Source organism: Macaca thibetana, chromosome 12 (assembly GCF_024542745.1).
Source record: "Macaca thibetana thibetana isolate TM-01 chromosome 12, ASM2454274v1, whole genome shotgun sequence".
Lineage (NCBI taxonomy): Eukaryota > Metazoa > Chordata > Mammalia > Primates > Cercopithecidae > Macaca > Macaca thibetana.
Window position 1 is genome coordinate 26,665,688 of NC_065589.1, and position 21,160 is coordinate 26,686,847.

General features: G+C 43.7%; 1 protein-coding gene across 2 annotated transcripts in view; it reads left to right on the forward strand.

Moving 5' to 3' along the window:
• The window catches only part of MREG (melanoregulin), an 88,557-nt gene that overhangs the window by 18,243 nt on the left and 49,154 nt on the right, over positions 1-21,160 (forward strand). For both annotated transcript variants that reach the window (XM_050751310.1, XM_050751309.1), the window contains exon 2: positions 16,221-16,380. In XM_050751310.1, coding sequence (XP_050607267.1) covers positions 16,288-16,380 — 93 coding nt within the window. In that variant the 5' untranslated portion in view covers positions 16,221-16,287. The remainder of the gene's footprint in view (positions 1-16,220; positions 16,381-21,160) is intronic.

Genomic DNA, 21,160 nt, shown 5'->3' on the forward strand with positions numbered 1-21,160 from the left:
TTTCCAAAATGCACCAGGGACTCTTGTTCATTCAGGAAAAACCACGGTTGGTCCCAGCTCATTTGCCAGACTGACAATACCACTGATGACATTGGTCCTTTTGCTTTTTCTGGAACCATGTCCCTGCGGGGGGAATGCCTGTGCTTTCTCTGATTTTCATCTGTATTTCTTTCTGGCCCACTAGTTTTCTTCCTTCCTTCCTTCCTTCCTTCCTTCCTTCCTTCCTTCCTTCCTTCCTTCCTTCCTTCCTTCCTTCCTTCCTTCCTTCCTTCCTTCCTTCCTTCCTTCCTTCCTTCCTTCCTTCCTTCTTTCTTTCTTTCTTTCCTTCCTTCCTTCTTTTCCTTCCTTCCTTCCTTCCTTCTTTCTTTCTCTCTCTCTCTTTCTTTCTTTCTTTCTTTCTTTCTTTCTTTCTTTCTTTCTTTCTTTTTCTTTCCTTCCTTCCTTCCTTCCTTCCTTCCTTCCTTCCTTCCTTCCTTCCTTCCTTCCTTCCTTCCTTCCTTCCTTCCTTCCTTCCTTCCTTCCTTCCTCTTTCTTTCTTTCTTTCTTTCTTTCTTTCTTTTCTTTTCTTTTCTTTTCTTTTCTTTTCTTTCTATTCTTTCTTTCCCCTTTCTCTAGAAATCTGCTGAGGCTTCACTCAACTAAAAATTTGTCCTGCTGTAGTCCTGCCCTTCAATTCCTGTTCTCTGCTGTTCACTGTATAATGCACAAACGTCTTTAAAGAATAGTAAACTGTACCCCCACCTGCTTCTTCACCTTTGTATTTTCCCCCCACTTAGAATCACCTGGTAAATTTGTTTAAAATGAAACTTTTGGGACCCATCCCTAAAGATTGTGACTCACTGGGTCTGGGATGGAGCCTGGAATTCTGCATTTCGGTAAATATACCAGGTAGTTTTGCTGAAGGTGGTCTAGGAACACCCTTTGAGAAGCACAGCTCTAAATGCTGATGCTCAAGATGGGACTGAAGGATTGCATCCATTTGGGTAGCATCCATTTATTAAGTGAGTAGTTATTGGGCTTCTACTGTTTGCCAGGCACTGAAATCTGGTTTCTGCCTCTGGTATAATTACATGAAAAGTGCTCTCTTCAAAGAGAAAGAAATTGGATGTTCTTTTCTCAGTGTACATGGAATACCTCTGTGCAGACTATTCATCCTTTCTTTTACATTTTCTGCTGCCCTGGCTTCTCTGATTTTGCTTTCTCTAGTCTTTTTGTCTGTAAACCTGATCAACCTCATCATGCAGGTTTTCTTCCTGGTGCCATTGCCAATGCCATAATTGTTAGCAGAGACACCTTTTTGTTTTCTTTACTTTTTAAAACTCTGCTCAGATTTTAAAGACTACCTTTTCAGTTGCCACCTTTTTGATGAAGTCTTAGAAATTCTCCCCAAGAAGTTATGGTATCTCGTTTCTTTCTTTTTACCCCTCAGGTCACTTACTGCATTTTGCCTAGTATTACGTTATAAGGTGGGTGGTATAGTTCCAGTGAAATTGGAGAGGCTGAATCTTACCTTAGTATCCTCTGTGGTGCCCAGCACAGTGGTCTACATGGAATAAGAACTGAGTAAATCCTTTTTTTTTCTCTCTCTCGAGACGAAGTCTTACTATGTTGCCCAGGCTGGAGTGCAATAGCATGATCTCAGCTCATTGCAACCTCTGCCTCCTGGATTCAAGTAATTCTCCTGCCTCAGCCTCCTGAGTACCTAGGATTACAGGTGCACCCCACCATGCCCAGCTATTTTTTGTATTTGTAGTAGACACGGGGTTTCACCATGTTGGCCAGGCTGGTCTCGAACTCCTGACCTCGTGGTCCTCCCGCTTCGGCCTCCCAAAGTGCTGGGATTACAGGCCTGAGCCACCGCATCTGGCCCATAGTTTTTGATTAGTAATAATTACAATGAATCTTTGTTTATTAATTGCTTTCTATGTGTAAAAATTTTAAATGGTATTTAAAGCAAAATATTGTGAAGAATAATAAAGCTAATACCCATAGCTAGCTACCCTAGCACTCACCTTAAGAAAGAAAACGTTAAATAGAGTTGAGTGACGCACATATTTCTCCATAGCCGCATCCTGCTCTCACCTGCAGTGGTGACCTTTACACTGAACCTGTGTTTAGTTTTCTTAAACATGATGCATACTTGCTCTGTGAACCAAGCCTAGTGGGAATTAGGAGACCAGAGTCCTCATCCCAGCTCTTAACCAGCTGTGAGATCCTGGGGAAGTCTCCTAACTTCCTTGAACCTTAGTTTCTTCTTTTGTAGAATAAGGAGACGAGACTTTAATCATGATCTTGAAGGGCTGTTCCAGGCTTGATTGTCCTCTGCCCATGGACTTGTGTGAGCTGACGTTCTGTTTGACCCGACGTGGAATACAGAGCAGTGAGGCTGGCTGTAGTGCCCGGAAGGAGGCTGAAGACCCAGGAAATGTGAATCCTGACCTTTTGTCTAACTCTTCTGTCCAGAGCTGTCTTAGCAGTGAATAATTTTGAGTGAGCAATTTTTATGGAAGGAGCAATTTTTATGGAAGCAATTTTTGTGGAAGGAAGAACAAGTCTGGGCCTGGAGAAAGGACACATGGCCTGATTCTAACACAGCCTTGATCCTAACCCAGGCTTCAGTCCCAAATATTTGAATCATCTACTCACTGTTTTCTCACGTTTTCCCCAATTTTAGGAATGAGTCATCTAAGAGTCACAATATCAACCGTCCATATAAGGTTTGAGGTTCTGTATGCCACTCTCCCCTACACTGACCACATTTCTAAAACAGGGTAAATAGTGATCACACAACAACAACAACAATAAACCAGTATGCATTGAGGAGAGGATAATGATGCAAATAGATTGTTTTGGTGTGGCTAGATCATTGATCATTTGTCTGTAAAATAGTGAGTGGCTTTTGGTTCAAAATTTCATGTTATTAATTAAAAGAAATACTTGGAGTATGTAATCACCAGTTTTCTGGGGTTGCCACCACCATTTCCCATAAACGTGGTGGCTTTTAAAACAAGATAAATCTATTCTTTCACAGTTCTAGAAGCCATAAGTCTGAAATCAAGGTTTCAGCAGGGCCACAGTCCTTCCAAAGGGTCTAGGGGAGAATCATTTTTCACTGATTCCAGCTTCTGGTGGCTCCCAGTGTCCCTTGGCTTGTGGCCACACAGCCTCATTGTTTGCCTCCCTTCATCTTTGATGTGTCTCTCCTCTGTGTCTAAAATCTCCCTCTCTTTTCTCTTATGAGGACACCAGTGATTGGATTTAGAGTCTGCCCTAAAACCTAGGATGATTTCATCTCAAGATCCTTGACTTAATTACATCTGCAAAGCCCTTGTTTTCAAATAAGGTCATAATTATAGCTACTGGGGATTAGGACTTGGACATATCTTTTGGGGGGAAACTATTCAACCCATTACAGAATGCTTTTGGAAAAATGTGTGAGCCCAAAGCATTGGTTATTATTTCAGTTTTGTAGCATGGCTTTCTTCCATCAATGATAACAGCATGCTCTTGCCGTATAAAAATCTACCTGAGGCCAGGTGCGGTGGGTCATACCTGTAATCCCAGCACTTTGGGAGGCCGAGGCAGGCCGATCACCTGAGGTCAGGAGTTTGAGACCAGGCTGGCCAACATGGTGAACCCCGTCTCTATTAAAAATTTAAAAAAAAATTAGCCAGGCGTGGTGACGGGCACCTGTAATGCCAGCTACTTGGGAGGCTGAGGCAGGAGAATGGCTTGAACATGTGATTCTTCTGAGCATGTTTGTGTTCCTGGTGGCACAGCTGCAGTCACTTTTAAGGAGAGAGATGCTCGTCCTCTGGCACCATGGAGCCTACTGCCATGTACGAACTAATACAGACATCAGAGGCCTGGGAGATGCTGAGTCAGGACACAAAAGAGCTGGCTGTGGTGTAAACGTCATGCACTGAGGGATCTTTCACAAGGGTTACTTTGAACTTTTTCAGGGAAGTGCAATTGTTACTCTCTAACTTCTATTAGCTGTTAATAACTGATAAACATCATTACATCTGTCTGATTTTTCAAAAGCAAAAGAAGAAATGGAAAGAATGAACAATGATAGCTATGTTTTTATGCGTGGCTCTCTTTAAGCCACCCAAGAGGACCATATAATGAGCTTCCAAATCTATTTTGCTCCTTGTTCATCTCGATGCCCACCTGCAGCTTCCATTCATGATAACAAACTTGATGCCCTCTGCAGGCAATGAATGGAGAACAGATGTCACTGTTTTGTTTTTCTACAGTGCCTGAATTCCTGTGAGGGAAAAGTAAAATAAAATCTCAGTTTGCTCTAGATGACTATTTTGTGCCCACACAAAGGATCATTCTAAAAAGGAATTGATCAGGGCCTTCGGGTGTGGGCCAAATTCAAAACAAACTGAATTTTCCCGAATGACCCACAGATAGAAAGCATTTACAACAGTGCCTAGTCTGTCACAAGCACTAAGCCCAATCTGTGCAGGATCAGGAGCATGAGGGCAGGGAAGATGAACTTCCCTGTCAGAGACACTTTCCTCCTCAACTCAGTCTCTGCCCCAAGCAATGTGACTCAAACTAAACCATTTCTTCTGTATCTGTTAGTAAAATCCCCACCATAGCCCTATGAGGCACAGCTGTTTCTTGTTGTCTGTGGTCGTTAGATTCTGTAAAGTCACTTGAACACTGAATTAGTGAATACCAAACCATTGTTCCTAGGGGAAATACAGGGTTAGGTTCCTGTGGGCCGATGGCAGGATTAGATCCCTGTCAACCAATCAATACATAACGTTGTTTTATGGGTTTCTGCCTAAAGACACCTTATTTAATATATATTGTTGATCTATCAATATTGAACTCTTGGCCAACACCCTATATCTCACGTTGGAGTGAAGCTTATCCAACATGTATGTTAGTACTTTAGCACTACATTTTGGGAGATATTCTAAACAGTGAAATTGCCAGCTAAAAGTACAAAAATGCAAAAAAAAAAAAAAAAAAAAAGCCGCTAAGTGGGGGTCGGGTGCGGTGGCTCACACCTGTAATCCCAGCACTTTGGGAGACCAAGACAGGTGGATCACTTGAGGTCAGCAGTATGAGACCAGCCTGGCCAACATGGTAAAACCCCGTCTCTACTAAAAATACAAAAATTACCTGGGCGTGGTGGCACGTGCCTGTAATCCCAGCTACTCTGAAGGCTGAGGCAGGAGAATCACTCGAACCTGGAGGCGGAGGTTGCAGTGAGCTGAGATTTTGAGACACTGCGCTCCAGCCTGGGTGACAGAGCGAGACTCCATCTCAAAATATATAAATAAATAAAATGTTGCTAAGTGATCACAAAAAGGACACTTGTTTCCAATCTGATAGCTGAACCAAGAAGCCTGAGTGTTGCCTTTTGACCTCAGCTGGGTTGTGCATCTCAGGCAACTCTAAATTTTTTGCCACTCTAGGCATGTTCACGAATGGCCTTGGAAAAATCACTAGTATTGATTTTGGGGTTACAGGTAAATTTTGATGAGTGGGCGAATTTGCAAATACAGAATCTGCAAATAATGAGGATTGGCTGTAATTATGTCTGCCATCCCCACTTGGCCACTGAGGAAACTGAGGCACAGAGAACTTCAGTAACTTGCTTAGAGGCACACGTGGTTGAACTGGGATTCATATGCTAGTAGATTTCAATGCCATAGAAAGAGCAGAGCCCTTCGCGCCGAGAGGTATGGAACTAGCTGCTTACGTGGTGTGTGTTAGAAATTGTGTTTGGAGTTTGAATCTTTCCCTGAATTGTTATAGCCTGGGGTCCAGAAACACTGGGCCTTTTCCTGCATTGAGGCTAGGGAAACCAGGTGCCAGTGGGAAAGAAGGGTGGGGGAAGGGAGGGCTCACAACATGTAAAAGGGAATCACCACCAACTCTAGAAGTATCATAATCTTTTACATTTGTAGAGTTTCTCATTTTACAGTGTGGACTCTCCTGACTTGGAGCTGATCAAATCGTCTTCTCCCCGTTGGAAGGGCTTTTAGAAAGTGTTGACGAGTATGTTTATGTCAGTGAGATTTCTCAGACCGGGGCCCAGATGGCCTGACTTTTTTCCCACCACATACTATTGGGTTTTCCAGAGCCAGGTCTCTGAGCAGATTGGGAAGATTGGCACACCTCATCTGTGGCTTCCTGCAGAAACCTGCAGTGTACAAAGCTCCGGGGCCAGACAGTGATTCACAGGAAGTGCCTGCAGGGGCACAAAGGGTTTGTACTGAAGGAAAGTGCCCTAGATGGAAGATTCTCATTGCAAGGCCGGCACTTTTGCCTGCTTGAAAGACAGGGGAGTGATAGGGGAGGGCCAAAGGGGCGTGAATGCTGTCCCGGGTACAGGGCTTTACCCCCAACAAGTAGGAGGGAAGCTCTTTATAAGAAGTCAGCTGTCCAAAATTCACAAGGATGACTTTTAAAGGTTTTCTTCCCTGGAAAGCCACAGCATCCCTCTTCTTTTTTTGTGACTTGCATTAGTCAGTCTTAGTGCCGTTGGAAGTTCCCAAGATGAAATTTCTTTCTCCTACACATCATGTGAGTTTGCTGGAACTTTTTATTCTCTAGAATCTTGAAGTGATCTTATCAGTACACCACCTATGTTTAAAAAGTAAACTCTGCTTAAATGCTGGATAAAATAGTTTATTCCTTTAGCAACTAAAGTTGTTTTAGTCTTGTTAATAAATCTTTGTTTTGTGACAGTTATATACCATGCACTCTATTCTTTTGTGCCCTTTTAGGAAGTAATTTTGGTGACATAGTATGCAACAAAAGAACCCTGAACTGTTTGACACCGTCCTGAATCGGCTTTTACTTAGCTTTTTTACTTTTTTTTACAAAAATCTTTTAAAAACGTGTTTGAATGTGTGATATTACAGACAAAAAACCATACACAAATATGTTTAGTATAAAGAATAACTATAGGCTGGACGCTGTTGGCTCACGCCTGTAATCCCAGCACTTTGAGAGGCCGAGGCAGGTGCATCACTTGAGGTCAGGAGTTCGAGACCAGCCGGGCCAACATGGCGAAACTCCGTGTCTACTCAAAATACAAAAAAAAATTAGCTTGGTGTGGTGGCGGCACTTATAATCCCAGCCACTCTGGAGGCTGAGAAAGAAGAGTCACTTGAAGTTGGCAGGCAGAGGCTGCAGTGAGCCAAGACTGCACCACTGCACTCCAGCCTGGGTGACAGAGGTAGACCCTGTCTCAAAAAAAATAAAAAATAAAAATAAAAAGAATAACTAGAAAGTGAACACTCCTGTAACCACCTCCCATGGCGAGAGATAGCTATTGCCAGCCCTTATCTCCTCCTCGATCATATCTAGACTTCTAGCTTTCCCACCTATGTGTGCACCTTAAAGATGTACTTTTGTATTGCCTGCCTTTAAACTTTGCATAAACGGGATCAAACTGTGTGTTCTCATAGAACTCACTTTGTTGGTGGAGCTTTGGGAGATTCCTCCGTGGTGTTGTGTGTAGGCTTGTTCGTGGTTCTTATTGCGTTAGAGTGTATTCCATTTTGTTCCCCTATTCTACTCTTGGTGGACTTTTGGGTGGTTTCCAGTTTGGGGCTATGAAGTATGGTTTAAAGTCAGCATATAAGGTGAAATTAATTATTCATCCCTCAGTCATACTGGCCTGCCCCTGGTTCCTCAAATATACCACCCACACCCCTGCCTCAGGACCTTTGCACTTCCTGCCTACCCTGCCTTGAAGACTCTTTCTCTGGTTTTCTGTGTGGATAACTCTTTCACTTTATTTAGATCTCTGCTCAAAGTCATTTTATCAGAACATTCTTCCCTGACCATTCTCTTAAAACCGTGCCCCACTCTTCACTGTGTCCCTTACTCACTATGTATTTCTTTATAGTCCTGAATATCATGGGACATAAACATATGTGCTTATCATCTGCTTCCTTCCACAAGACTGTAAGGCGAATTTTCAAAAATTTAAACAGCTAAAAAAATGTTAGGAGCTCGTCTGTGAGCCTGAAGACACAGAGTCATACTCATCTGTACAGTTTAGAGCCCTGTGAACTTGGGAAACAAGGGTGCATTGGGTCAGGAAATATTTATTGAGCATTTACTATGTGCCAGGCACTGGTGTTTTTTTTTTGTTTTGTTTTAGGCAGAGTCTAACTGTCGTTTAGGCTGGAGTGCATTGGCACGATCCTAGCTCACTGCAACCTCCGCCTCCCGAGTTCAAGTGATTCTCCTGCCAGGCACTGTTTTAAGCACTTGAGATATATCACTGAGCAAAGTAGATGCAGATCCCTGTCCTAGTGGCTTTTATTCTAGTGGTGGCGGTGGTAGTGGTGGGGGGCACAATAAACAGTAATAAGTAAACTAGGAGATAAATAAGTTTGTAGGAAACAAAAGTAGAGCAAGGGAGGGAGCATGTTGCAATTTTAAATAGGTTGGTCAGGGCAGGCTTGTTGAGGAGGTGGTGTTTAAACAAAGACTTGCAGGAGAGGGAGGAGTGAGGATGTGGCTGTCAGGAGAAAAACATTCTAGGCAGATGGAGATCAGCCAGTGCAAGGCCCTGGGGTCAGGGTGTGACTGATGGGTTCAGGAAACCGAAGAGGACAGGGTGGTGGGACTGTCACTGCAGGCCTGTGGACCACTGCAGGACTTTGGCTTATCCCGTAGGCCAAATGGGTTAGCCACTGGCAGGTTTTGAGCTGAGGGATGACATGATCTGATTTACATATTAAAATGGTCACTTTGGCCATCCTGTTAATAAAGAGAAATAGGTGGGTAAAAAAGACAACTGCAGAAATTCTTATGCAAAACATAAGAGGCCTTGGCTCAGGGTGTAGTGGTAGAGGTGGATGGTTTTTGATTGTGGAGCCAATAGGATTTTCTGATGGATAGGATGTAGGGGATGAGGGACTGGGGGATGCCGTCAAGGGTCTTGGCCTGAGCAATGGGAAGGACGGAGTTGCCATCATCTGAGTGGGGAGCCTGTGGATGGGTTTAGTGGGAAGATCAGGTGCTTGGTCTGGACCACACTGAGCTTGTGTTGTCTGTGAGACATCCCAGGGGAGATGGGAAATTTGAAATTTGGGAGAGAGTACTGAGCTGGGGATTCCGATTCAGGAATCTTCCTCATGTTGATGACGTTTAAAGGCGTGGCACTAGATGAAGTGACCAGGTGTGAATGAAAGCAGAGGAGACACCGAGGACTGGGTCTTATCTTCCTCAGCCCTCGTATTTCCTCAGCTGGATGACATAACGGTGCTTGCTTCACAGGGTGCCTGTAAGGACCGTCTTCAAGCCTCGAGAGCAGGGCACAGATGTGTGAAGCAGCATCATACGGGGCTCTGCCTCAGTGTGAGAATAGAAAGCCCAAAGGGTAGGAGCACATCAGAGTGGGATGCCAGGAAAGGGGTGCCCAGGGCTTTTCTTCCTTCACACTGAGGCAGGTCACATCTCTGGGGTTGAAGGAAGTCATGAGTGTAGGTGGCAAGTGCTGAGGAAAGTGCTGGAACCAATGGAACAATCGCCCCACCGCACCCCAGCTTGGGCAACAGAGCAAGACTCTGTCTCAAAAAAATAAAAAATAAATAAAAAAATAAGAAAAAAACTTGGGGATAAAACATGTTTAAACACTGGATCAACTAGGTAAGAGAAAGCTGGTATCTGAAAGAACAAAGGAAGGAGAGATAGAAAGAGAGAAAGGAGAAGGAAAGAGAGAATGAGAGAGAAGGAAAGAGAGAATGAGAGAGAAGGAAAAAGAGAGAGGAGGAGAGGGAGAGAAAGAGAGAAGAGAGGGAGAAAGAGAAGAAGAGGGACAGAGAGAAACCAAGAAAGGACAGGAAGAGAGAGGGGGGAAGAAAGAAAAAAAAGAAAGAAAGAAAAGAGGAGAGGGAGAAAGGAAGGACTGAAGGAAAGACAAAGAAGGAGAGCGAGGAGGGAAGGAAGGCGATGGTGGAGAGGGAGAAGATCTTTGGTTCACCTTCTCCATCCCAGGGAGGTCTCAATAGAGGGAAAAAGGGAAAGGTCTTGAAGCCAGGGGAGGTAGCAGGCCAGCGACTTCCTAGCAGGAAATCAGACCAAAATCTGTGAGTGTCAAGGGCGTGGACCATTGATTGCTGTTGACTGGAGATTTTCTTTCCTTGCTGTTTTCAGAGTTTCAGTCTTAAGCTAGTGGCCACTGCCACACGACCTGTGGGGAGAGCAGTAAAGTCACTGGAACTGCTGGTGTGGGCAGCCAGCCTGTGTGCACTGTATTTGGTGGAGCCTTCCAAGGTCTTTTACATGCAGTCCTTGTTAGTAGTGAGGAATCCTGAGGAACTCTTGGTAAATGGCTTCAATGCTGACTAGCACTTTGCAGCCGTATCCCCAGGCAGAAGTTAGTACCTACAGACCTTTGTCTCTTGTTTAGCTGTAGATCATGTTGAAAGAAAAGACTCTGGATTGATTGGGTCTTGTGCCCCTGGGTGGGATTAAGGGTGAAATCTGAGACTTTTCTCACCCTACCTTTTGAGAGTAAAAGCAGCTTAGTGTGTAACCTCAGAGCCACCTCTCAAACGCCTGACGTTAATAAAATATTTATCATCAGCAGATGGTGGCCAGGGGAAAACAACCACTTTCACTTTCATTAGAGCCTTTTAGAACTCATGATATGGGGGAGGGAGAGAAAGGGAAGCTTCTGACTTCTGGTCTGTTTCCCCTCATCTGTCCTCCCAGGGGTTTTCAGGCCCAGACCCCTGGGCCTTTGCACTACATTCTCTTGGCACAGGCCCCAGAGCCCTTCATGGTCTGGGATACATAGAGGTTCCAAAGCTGCTTCTCCTTAGGCCATTTGCTGTAGGCTTCTGTCTGTTCTAGTTTCTCTGTCCAAAGGATTAAACGTTTTAAAACAATGTGGCTTGATACCTTGACCTGATGGCTGTGAAGGAGTGAAAGGGGCAGGCCCAGAGAACGGGACCCAGGATCCGGTGAGCCAGGCCAACTCTCACAGATGCTTCTGATGCTGCTGAATGAGCTCACAGCCCCTGTGCATTTTTACCAGTATTTTGAAAAAAGTTCTTTCTTTATTTAACAGTGGTGCCCCACCTTTCCTATGCCCCAAAGAAACCTTGCAATTACTGAATAAGAACGAAGCAGGAGCCAGGTCTGGGTCTGGAGAGGGAGCGGGGCAGAGTGGAGGAGGCTGCTCTGTGGCCACCAGCAGGTCAGATCCTGCTGGGAAGGGCCCAGGAGCTCACAGAGATTACCACTGCTGGGAGGCATTGCCCGTCCAGGGGCATAGCAGTTGGTTCTCTGTCCTGATTTACATCATCCCCTGAGTATCAGTGACGAGGCAGAGTTGGAGGCTTGTTAGGGGAACACTGCTTCTAATTAGGGCAGGGCTAGATATGGTGAGATCCCAGGAGGCACTCACCTTCTGGAGACATGGGCACTTCTAAACAGGCTGGGGTTGACCTTCCTATGGAGCTTTACTTGGGCTTGTAGATGAAGGATGAGAGGCTAGTGTTTTATGCTGGCTGAAGTCATGCGTGTATGTGTGTGGATGGATGTGATAGGCGAGAGAAAGAGAGGAGAGACAGAGATGCAGAGACAGCTAGAGAGAGGAGAGGAGAAATAGAGAAAGAGGAAAAGAAGCGAGAGTGACAGAGAGCAAGAGAGAGGAGGGACAGAGAGACAGAGAGAGGTTGTGAGAGGGTGGGGAACTGGCCAGGGAGGCAGCTGAGATCGTCATTTTAAAATAGGAAAAGAAATTGTGGCTTAGCAAAGTAAAAGGTGGCTAAATTATTCATGGTCTAATGTTATTTTTACTGATTTTTCAGGTACATACTGGCTCCTTTCTAAAGCTCCTGCTTTAGGGAAATTTTAAAAAGGTGGTACCATGAGTTATGTCTGGGATTTCCTTCAGCAGATTTCGGGGTTACAGCGCAGTTTGTTGCATTCAACAAGTGCTTTTAAGGCAACTGCTGTGTCCTAGGACCCTGCTAGGTGATGTGGGAAAGAAATGTAGAAATGTAGAAGAGAAACTGGATACAACCCCTGCCCTACAGGAACTGACCCACCTGTTGAGGAGACAAGACATAGAAATGAAACACATCTGGGAGAAGATGGAAGACCGATGTCAGGAAAAGTACCAGGGTTTCATTGCCCCAGAAGTGCATTTATTGTGATGTTGGAAGCCATGGTTGCCGCTCTTGGTGGGAGCTCTGTGCCAGGTCTGGGTGACTCAAGGAGAGTGCGTCCTGGAGACAAGCCCCCAGGGGCACCTGCTGGTTTGTACAGGGAGCATCCACATAGGTAGTCAGGATCTGAGCTGCTTCACTGTGAGTTCATCCCTGTCACGGCATTTGGATGCTGAGTTATATGACAGTGGCTTCTCTGGGATCCCCACCCAGGAACTCATGTTGGGGGGACTGTCAGCTGGCTGCCTGGCCCAGAAGAAGTCAAGCACTGCAGTATTCTTGTCCCTATCTGCAAAGGATGGGTCCTGACACCGAGACCCATGCTTGTGTAACATGAAGGGTGGAATGCAGGAGCCCTTGGCTCAAGCCCTGAATATATTATGCAGTGGTTGCATATCATTGGCTGCAGAAAGAAATTGGAGTCAGCATCCTTCATGTTATTGACACTTCTGTGGTGTCCACCTGCTCTTTGGCATTCCTCTTTGTCCTGCCTGATCTCGCTTTCTGGACTCACCTATTCTTTTCCGTCTCCTAATCCCCTAAGACTATTCTTCTGATTCTCTGACCTGCTTCTGTGATGCCATGAAATGCTGTATATTGCTCCCACATCTAGATCTCTGCCCTGTCCTCGCTCCTAAACCCAGGTCCCTGACATCTCCGTGAACATTCTGCAGACTCATGAGGTCAGCCTTGGCTTCTGCCTCATACGTTGCAGTTAAAGGCATCACCTTTGCTGGTACCTCTGTGCCTCCCATGATGGGCTGCTGTCACCCCTCTCAGATGCTGCTGGAATCAGTCCTCATTTCCACTCTCACTGCTATTTCCCTCACTTTCAACCTCACTCACTTTTATCTCAATCATAATTTCAGAATGTTCAAAATTATGTATTTGTTTAGCGATAGAACCCCATTTTTCCTGAGCCTCAAACAACCTTCCTTCTAGCTCTAACAAAGACTATTTGAATGGAGAAGCTGCTCTGGTTGTGGTTGGTTTGTGGGTTCTTTCTATCTCTGCCAGAGAAGCCCTGCCCATCTCTTTCTCTACTCCTGCCCCACTGTGGTCCCAAGGCCCCCTGACACCAGGACCTCAAAGAGCATGGCTTGAAAATTACCCCTACCCCCGTGTGACAGTTGATTGTGACACCCTTCTAAGCCATCTTCTTGTTCTTCCTTCACCCAGAGTTATTTCTCTAAAATCCAGACCTGACATGGCTCAAAAGCCTGTTGATAATGTTGCAGTTCACAGAATGAAGCTTGGACGCCAGCACTACTTTTAGTCTGACCCCATATTACCTTTTCTTCTTCATGTCCCTCCATTTTCCTTGCTCCACGCACCACATGCTGCAGTCATGCAGGAATACTTCGATTCCCCAATCCTGTGGGCTCCCAAAGCCCCCATATACTGCTTTGACTTGAGCTGATCTTTCTGCGAGGAATAACTCTGCCCTTGTTTCTCTTCCTGCTGGAAGCCTGTTCAGTCCTCAGGTCTGGTTAGTTCTTGAACTTCCTTCTCATCATACATAACTTATTACTTCTTCCAGTTTGTTCCTACAACAATCTGTGCATGCTTTTTTTTTTTTTTTTTTTTTAAATGTACTGATCTCATTGCATTACAGTTATGTTAAGGGCAGAGACAATGTCCCATTTATCTTCATGTCCCCATGGCACCCAGTGCAGGACTCAGTATACAGCAGGCATTTATTCCACATTTGTTGAATAAACAAACAATGGAACGAATGAAATGAGTGAATTTAACATGCTCATTAAAGTTCATGTGGGCAGCGCCCAAAGGCATCGTTTGCCTCCTCTTTCACTGGTTCCTCATTCTCAGGAAGAGTCAGGCTGTGGGGCTGCCTGTGTTCTAGCTTTTATGGTATCAATCAGTAAAAGCAGTGTGGTTCTGAGCATAGTGCGCTTGAGCTGTGTCTGATTTCCCATCATCTGCACCTTTCCCCATAGGGCCAGGTACTTTGTTCAGTCCCAGACCCTAAACTTCTGACCTGCAGCCACAGGGATTTCAGGACCATTGTTCAACATTCAGTCTCTAAACCCCGTGCTGATTCAGGTAGCTGGCCTCCTGCTAGCCTTGGTTCCAAGGTTCTGTCCCCACCTTTTGCCCTAGTTTTTGTAAGTGGGCCCTGGTTGTTGTCCCAATTTATTTTATTTTATTTTATTTTTTTTTGTGAGCTGGAGTTTCGCTCTGGTCACCCAGACTGCAGTGTAATGGCGCGATCTCAGCTCACTGCAACCTCTGCCTCGCCAGTTCAATCGATTCTCCTGCCTCAGCCTCTCAAGTAGCTGGGATTACAGGCATGTGTCACCACACCTCGCTAATTTTTGTATTTTTAGTAGAGATGGGGTTTTGCCATGTTGGCCATGCTGGTCTTGAACTCCTGACTTCAGGTGATCCACCTGCCTCAGCCTCCCAAAATGTTGGGATCACAGGTGTGAGCCACCGCGCCTGGCCCTGTCTTTCAAAATTTGAGACTGTGATTGGCAGTCTGACCTGTACATCATCATTCTAGGGCTGGAGCCCCTCCCTAGCTGGCTGGGTTCCTGCTGCTGAACCCCAATCTGGGGACTAGCACTTTGCTTCCTGTTGCAAGATTTCCTTAGTGCCAACTTCTGAGCATCCCATATTGACATCTCAACATTTTGTGTTTCCTTCCACCCCAGGCCTTTGAAGATGCTGTTTCCTTTGCCTGCAACTCTGTTCCTGTTTTTCCACTTAAAGGTGGAAAAACCTTTAAGAAGAGGTGCTCCAGCACCTCTTCTTCGTGACGCTTGCCTGACGCCTGCCTTCGTGAGGGTTTTCTCTTAGCAGCTTGCATATGTTCTCACGGCCTCCTGAGCTCCCCCTTAATGGCACTTATCACAATTTTTATTTTATAGTCATATGATCATTCATTAATGTCTTTCCCATACTAGTGAGGTCCAAGGGCAGGGATGATGTCTGTTTTGCTCACAATTTTATTGAGCCCTGTGATTAGCATGTAGTCAGTGCTTTATACATATTACTAGATGAAGTGAATAGCTTCGGTATGACCCTACCTGTCCTTCCCACAGAATTCAACTGGGGGTTACAGAATTAACTGGGGCTGTGTGCAGGCATGCCCCAGATGTGATGCTCTGTCACTAATCTCTGTAAGTCCACACCCAGGTACCACCTTATAAGGCATAAATCATAAAACAAATGTACAAAACAGGACTGCTGAAATTCTCACTCAACATTCTGTCTTGTTTATTGAAAGTCTTTGGGTATGCATATTTATTACTTAATTTTCCTGGTGTAAGGAATTTTATAGCTATTATATATCATTGTACTCCAAGTTTACTGTGCTTCCTTGAACTCAGAGCTAGTCAAACGTTCATCCCTTCCTGTTAATCGTTTTCTTTTAATCACACAAGAATTCTATTCCTGGCTGGGCACAGTGACTCACCCCTATAATCACAGCACTTTGGGAGGCCGAGATGGACAGATCACTTAAGGCCAAGAGTTCAAGACCAGCCTGACCAACATGGTGAAACCCTGTCTTTACGAAAAATACAAGAATTAGCCGGGCGTGGTGGCAGGCGCCTGTAATCCCTGCTACTCGGTAGGCTGAGGCAGGAGAATCACTTGAACCTGAGAGGTAGAGGTTGTAATGAGCTGAGGTTGTGCCACTGCACTCCAGCCTGGGTGACAAAGCGAGACTTTGTTTCAAAGCAAAAAAAAAAAAAAAAAAAAAAAAAAAAAAAGAATTAGATTTCCTTTGTTGTCTTAGCTTCTGGGGTACTCAGTGCTGAATTTCATATTTAACTGTAGTAATTACCTCTGCTCAGGTACATCTGTTCTCTGTTCTTTTTAAAGTGATTTATTTGTATTTTTGGTTTGTTTTTACTGCTCTATTGTGTTATGCTTAATTATTAAAGACAATTCAGACCTTTTTGACAATATATTTGTATATTACATTGTATAAGTTTTAGTTGATATTGTATGTTGCATGCATATGATATATAACATTATATATATTATAAAACCCCAATCTTTCCTTTTTTTATACAACAGTGATAGCAATCCGTATTCCTCATTTGGAGCAACTCTGGCGAGGGATGATGAGAAGAATTTATGGAGTATGCCCCATGATGTGTCCCACACAGAGGCAGATGACGACAGAACCCTGTACAATTTGATAGTCATTCGTAATCAGCAGGCCAAAGACTCAGAGGTGAGCACCATTTGAAGTCTTGCTGTGTGCAGATGATGCTGTATAGCAAAAAATAGTAATTCCTGAGAAGATCAGCTTGAAATAACAAAAAGAATGAAGGATGAGATGTTTGAAATGAAGGGCAGGTATTTCAGCAGCATATATTATCACTGGTTGCTAATTATAGCTAGTCTTGATTGACCTGCTTGATATAGAGATAAGGCTCATTTCTAATTCCTACCTTAATGGCACAAATTACATGCAAGGCAATGCTGTTGAAGTGTGTGAAGATAGTTTGCCATCTTAAATGGCTTACCCCGTCCATCTCTAATCTTTCCAGTTGTTTACTAAACCACAGTTACTTGATTCAGACTGAAGTTTGAAGGGTACTTTGCCTTATCACTAATTTTGAATTAGTGAAGCCTGAATTAGTTTTTTTCCCCTTGTTTAAAGATCCTTAAATTGTGCATATTGATCAGACAGCAGTGGATCCACTATATATTCGAGATTCTTCTTGTGATAAGGCTTGAACCCTCGCAATAACTCTAAATCCAAAGTGATTGATTTAAGAACACTAGAATATTAAAAAGGAGAGAACTCTGTAAGTTAAGAGAAAACAGCAAAGAGGATCGTAGTCTTTTTCTCCTTTCTTTCAAAAGTCATGTTTGAGTTAGGTTTTCCGACTTCTGTGTTCATCAGCTAGCTCTGAGGAGGAAGCTGTACTAAATATACACTCCATGCTTCTTTGTATAGAGGAATTGAGCAGGGTAGGGAACCTTATAGTTGGGTTTAGTATGTATGTTGGCAGCGGGGGGGCGGGTGGAGGTGCTGTGGAGCTCGTCTTTTCCTTATCAAGGTTTCTTTATTTTTGGTAATTAATTGCTATCTCCCCCGCTAAAAAAAACCATATTTTAGCAGGAGGTGATAAACTTTTAGAAGTGCCATGTGTCCCAGTCCTTTTATTCTGATGTGACTTGGATGCGTTGGAGGGGTTAGAGATGCAGATCACAGGGCCGGGGAAGGGCCTGCAGTTGCTTCTGCTCTCTAGGTCTAGGGAAGGGTGGACTGGGACTCCTTCAGTGGCTGCTGTGTAGCATCCCACTAGTGACTGAGCACCCACTACCTCTGGCTGCTCATGTCCCCAGCAAAATCCCCTCTGTGATGGGCAATGCTGAAGGCAAGTCATAAAGCCTGCTGCTGCCAAGAACTGCATTCCCTGGCTGCCCTTTCTGAGCGTATAATTGGGAATGTGTGGCCTTGTTTTCTCTTTAGTGGAAAGAACAAATTCTTACACTCCTGTATTACATTAACCAGCTAAAGTTTCCGCTGGTGAAAACAGTCAGTTCTTCTCTTTTCTTCCTCTTCTTCCCTGACTCTGCCCAAAGCAGTAAGAGCAATATGGAAATAATGTATAGTGTCTCTCTCCCTTTCTCTCTTTCTGTCTCTCTCACCAGGCCCCATGCAAATGTGTAAGGGGCTGGAAAAGGTATTTGGCCTGAATTTGGCAGCTCTCCCTGGAGGAGCTCCCACCTTTCTGCTCACTTATCTTTACTTTTCAAAAGACAGCAGAGGCAACATGAACTACAAAGCCCCTCGAAAAGCACAGCTTCTAAAGTGGCCCATTGTGTCTTTTTTGTGTGATCCTTGGGCCTGGTGTGATGGGTCTTCCAGAAGCCACCGCCTCCTCCTCCTCCTCCTTCTTCCTCTTCCTCTCCTTCTTCCTCTTCTCCCTCTTTTTTTTTTTTAAAATTATACTTTAAGTTCTGGTATACATGTGCAGAACGTGCAGGTTTGTTACATAGGTATACACGTGCCATGGTGGTTTACTCACCCATCAATTGTGATTGCTCAATCACAGACCCAGGTCTGTGATGTTCCTCTCGCTGTGTCCCTGTGTTCTCATAGTTCAGCTCCCACTTATGAGTGAGAACATGTGGTGTTTGGTTTTCTGTTCCTGTGTTAGTTTGCTGAGAATGATGATTTCCATCATTCTCGAGAGCAGAGGCAACTGAGAATGATGGAAACCATCATTCATCCATGTGCCTGCAAAGGACATGAACTCATTCATTTTTATGGCTGCATAGTATTCCATGGTGTATATGTGCCACATTTTCTTTATGCAGTCTATCATTGATGGGCATTTCGGTTGGTTCCAAGTCTTTGCTTTTTTGAACAGTGCTGCATTAAACATACGTGTGCATTTGAGATACATTCCATCAATACCTAGTTTATTGAGAGTTTTTAGCATGAAACGGTGTTAAATGTTATCAAAGGCCTTTTCTGCATCTATTGAGATAATCATGTGGTTTTTGTCATTGGTTCTGTTTATGTGATAGATTACGTTTATTGATTTGCATGTGTTGAATCAGCCTTGCATCCCAGGGATGAAACTGACTTGATTGTGGTGAATAAGCTTTTTGATGTGCTGCTGGATTTGGTTTGCCAGTATTTTATTGAGGATTTTCACATTGATGTTCATCAGGGATATTGGCCTGAACTTTTCTTTTTTTGTTGTGTCTCTGCCAGGTTTTGGTATCAGGATGATGCTGGCCTCATAAAATGAGTTAGGGAGGATTCCCTCTTTTTCTATTGATTGGAATAGTTTCAGAAGGAATGGTACCAGCTCCTGTTTGTACCTCTGGTAGAATTTGGCTGTGAATCCGTCTGGTCCTGGGCTTTTTTTGGTTGGTAGGCTATTAATTACTGCCTCAATTTCAGAACTTGTTATTGGTCTATTCAGGGATTCAACTTCTTCCTGATTTAGTCTTGGGAGGGTGTGTGTGTCCCGGAATTTATCCATTTCTTCTAGATTTTCTAGTTTATTTGCATAGAGGTGTTTATAGTATTCTCTGATGGGTGGTTTGTATTTTTGTGGGATCAGTGGTGATCTCAGCTTTATCATTTTTTATTGTGTCTATTTGATTCTTCTCTTTTTTCTTCTTTATTAGTCTGGCTAGCGGTCTATCTATTTTGTTAATCTTTTCAAAAAACCAGCTCCTGGATTCATTGATTTTTTTTTGAAGGTTTTTTCGTGTCTCTACCTCCTTCAGTTCTGCTCTGATCTTAGTTATTTCTTGTCTTCTGCTAGCTTTTGAATTTGTTTGCTCTTGCTTCTCTAGTTTTTTAATTGTGAGGTTAGGGTGTCAATTTTAGGTCTTTCCTGCTTTCTCCTAGGCACATTTAGTGCTATAAATTTCCCTCTAAACACTGCTTTAGCTGAGTCCCAGAGATTCCGGTACATTGTGTCTTTGTTTTCATTGGTTTCAAAGAACTTATTTGTCTCTGCCTTAATTTTGTTATTTACCCAGTAGTCATTAAAGAGCAGGTTGTTCAGTTTCCATGTAGTTGTGTGGTTTTGAGTGAGTTTACTAATCCTGAGTTCTAATTTGATTGCATTGTGGTCTGAGAGACTGTTATTATTTCTGTTCGTTTGCATTTGCTGAGGAGTGTTTTACTTCCGAGTATGTGGTCAGTTTTAGAATAAGTGTGATGTAGTGCTGATAAGAATGTATATTCTGTTGATTTGGGGTGTAGAGTTCTGTAGATATCTATTAGGTCCGCTTGCTCCAGAGCTGAGTTCAAGTCCTGGATATCCTTGTTAATTTTCTGTCTTGTTGATCTGTCTAATATTGACAGTGGGGTGTTAAAGTCTCCCATTATTGTGTGAGAATCTAAGTCTCTTTGTATGTCTCTAGGTACTTGCTTTATGAATCTGGGTGCTCCTGTATTGGGTGCACATATATTTAGGATGGTTAGCTCTTCTTGTTGCATTGACCCCTTTACCATTGTGTAATTCCCTTCCTTGTCTTTTTTGATCTTTTTTCCTTTAAAGTTTGTTTTGTCAGAGACAAGGTTTGCAATCCCTGCTTTTTTTGCTTTCCATTTGCTTTGTAGATCTTCCTCCATCCCTTTATTTTGAGCCTATATGTGTCTTTGTACATAAGATGGGTATCCTGAATATAGCACACTGATGGGTCTTGACTCTTTATCCAATTTGCCAGTCCGTGTTTTTTAATTGGGGCATTTAGCCTATTTACATTTAAGGTTAATATTGCTTTCTGTGAATTTGATCCTGTCATTATGATACTAGCTGGCATTTTGCCTTTTAGTCGATGCAGTTTCTTCGTAGTGTTGATGGTCTTTACAATTTGGCATGTTTTTGCAGTGACTGGTACCGGTTTTTCCTTTCCATATTTAGTGCTTCCTTCAGGAGCTCTTGTAAGGCAGCCCTGGTGGTGACAAAATCTCAGCATTTGCTTGTCTGTAAAGGATTGTATTTCTCCTTCACTTATGAAGCTTATTTTGGCTGGATATGAAATTCTGGGTTGAAAATTCTTTTCTTTCAGAATGTTGAATATTGGCCCCCACTCTCTTCTGGCTTGTGGGGTTTCTGCAGAGAGATCTGCTGTTGGTCTGATGGGCTTCCCTTTGTGGGTAACCCGACCTTTCTCTCTGGCTGCCCTTAACATTTTTTTTCTTCATTTCAACCTTGGTGAATCTTACAATTATGTATCTTGGGGTTGCCCTTCTCGTGGAATATCTTTGTGGTGTTCTCTGTATTTCCTGAATTTGAATGTTGGCCTGTCTTGCTAGGTTGGAGAAGTTCTCCTGGATAATATCCTGCAGAGTGTTTTCCAACTTGGTTCCATTCTCCCTGTCACTTTCAGGTACACTAGTCAAACGTAGATTTGGCCTTTTCGCATAGTGCCATATTTCATGGAGGTTTTCTTTATTCCTTTTCCTTCTTTTTTCTCTAATCTTGTCTTCATGCTTTATTTCATTTAGTTGATCTTCAATCTCT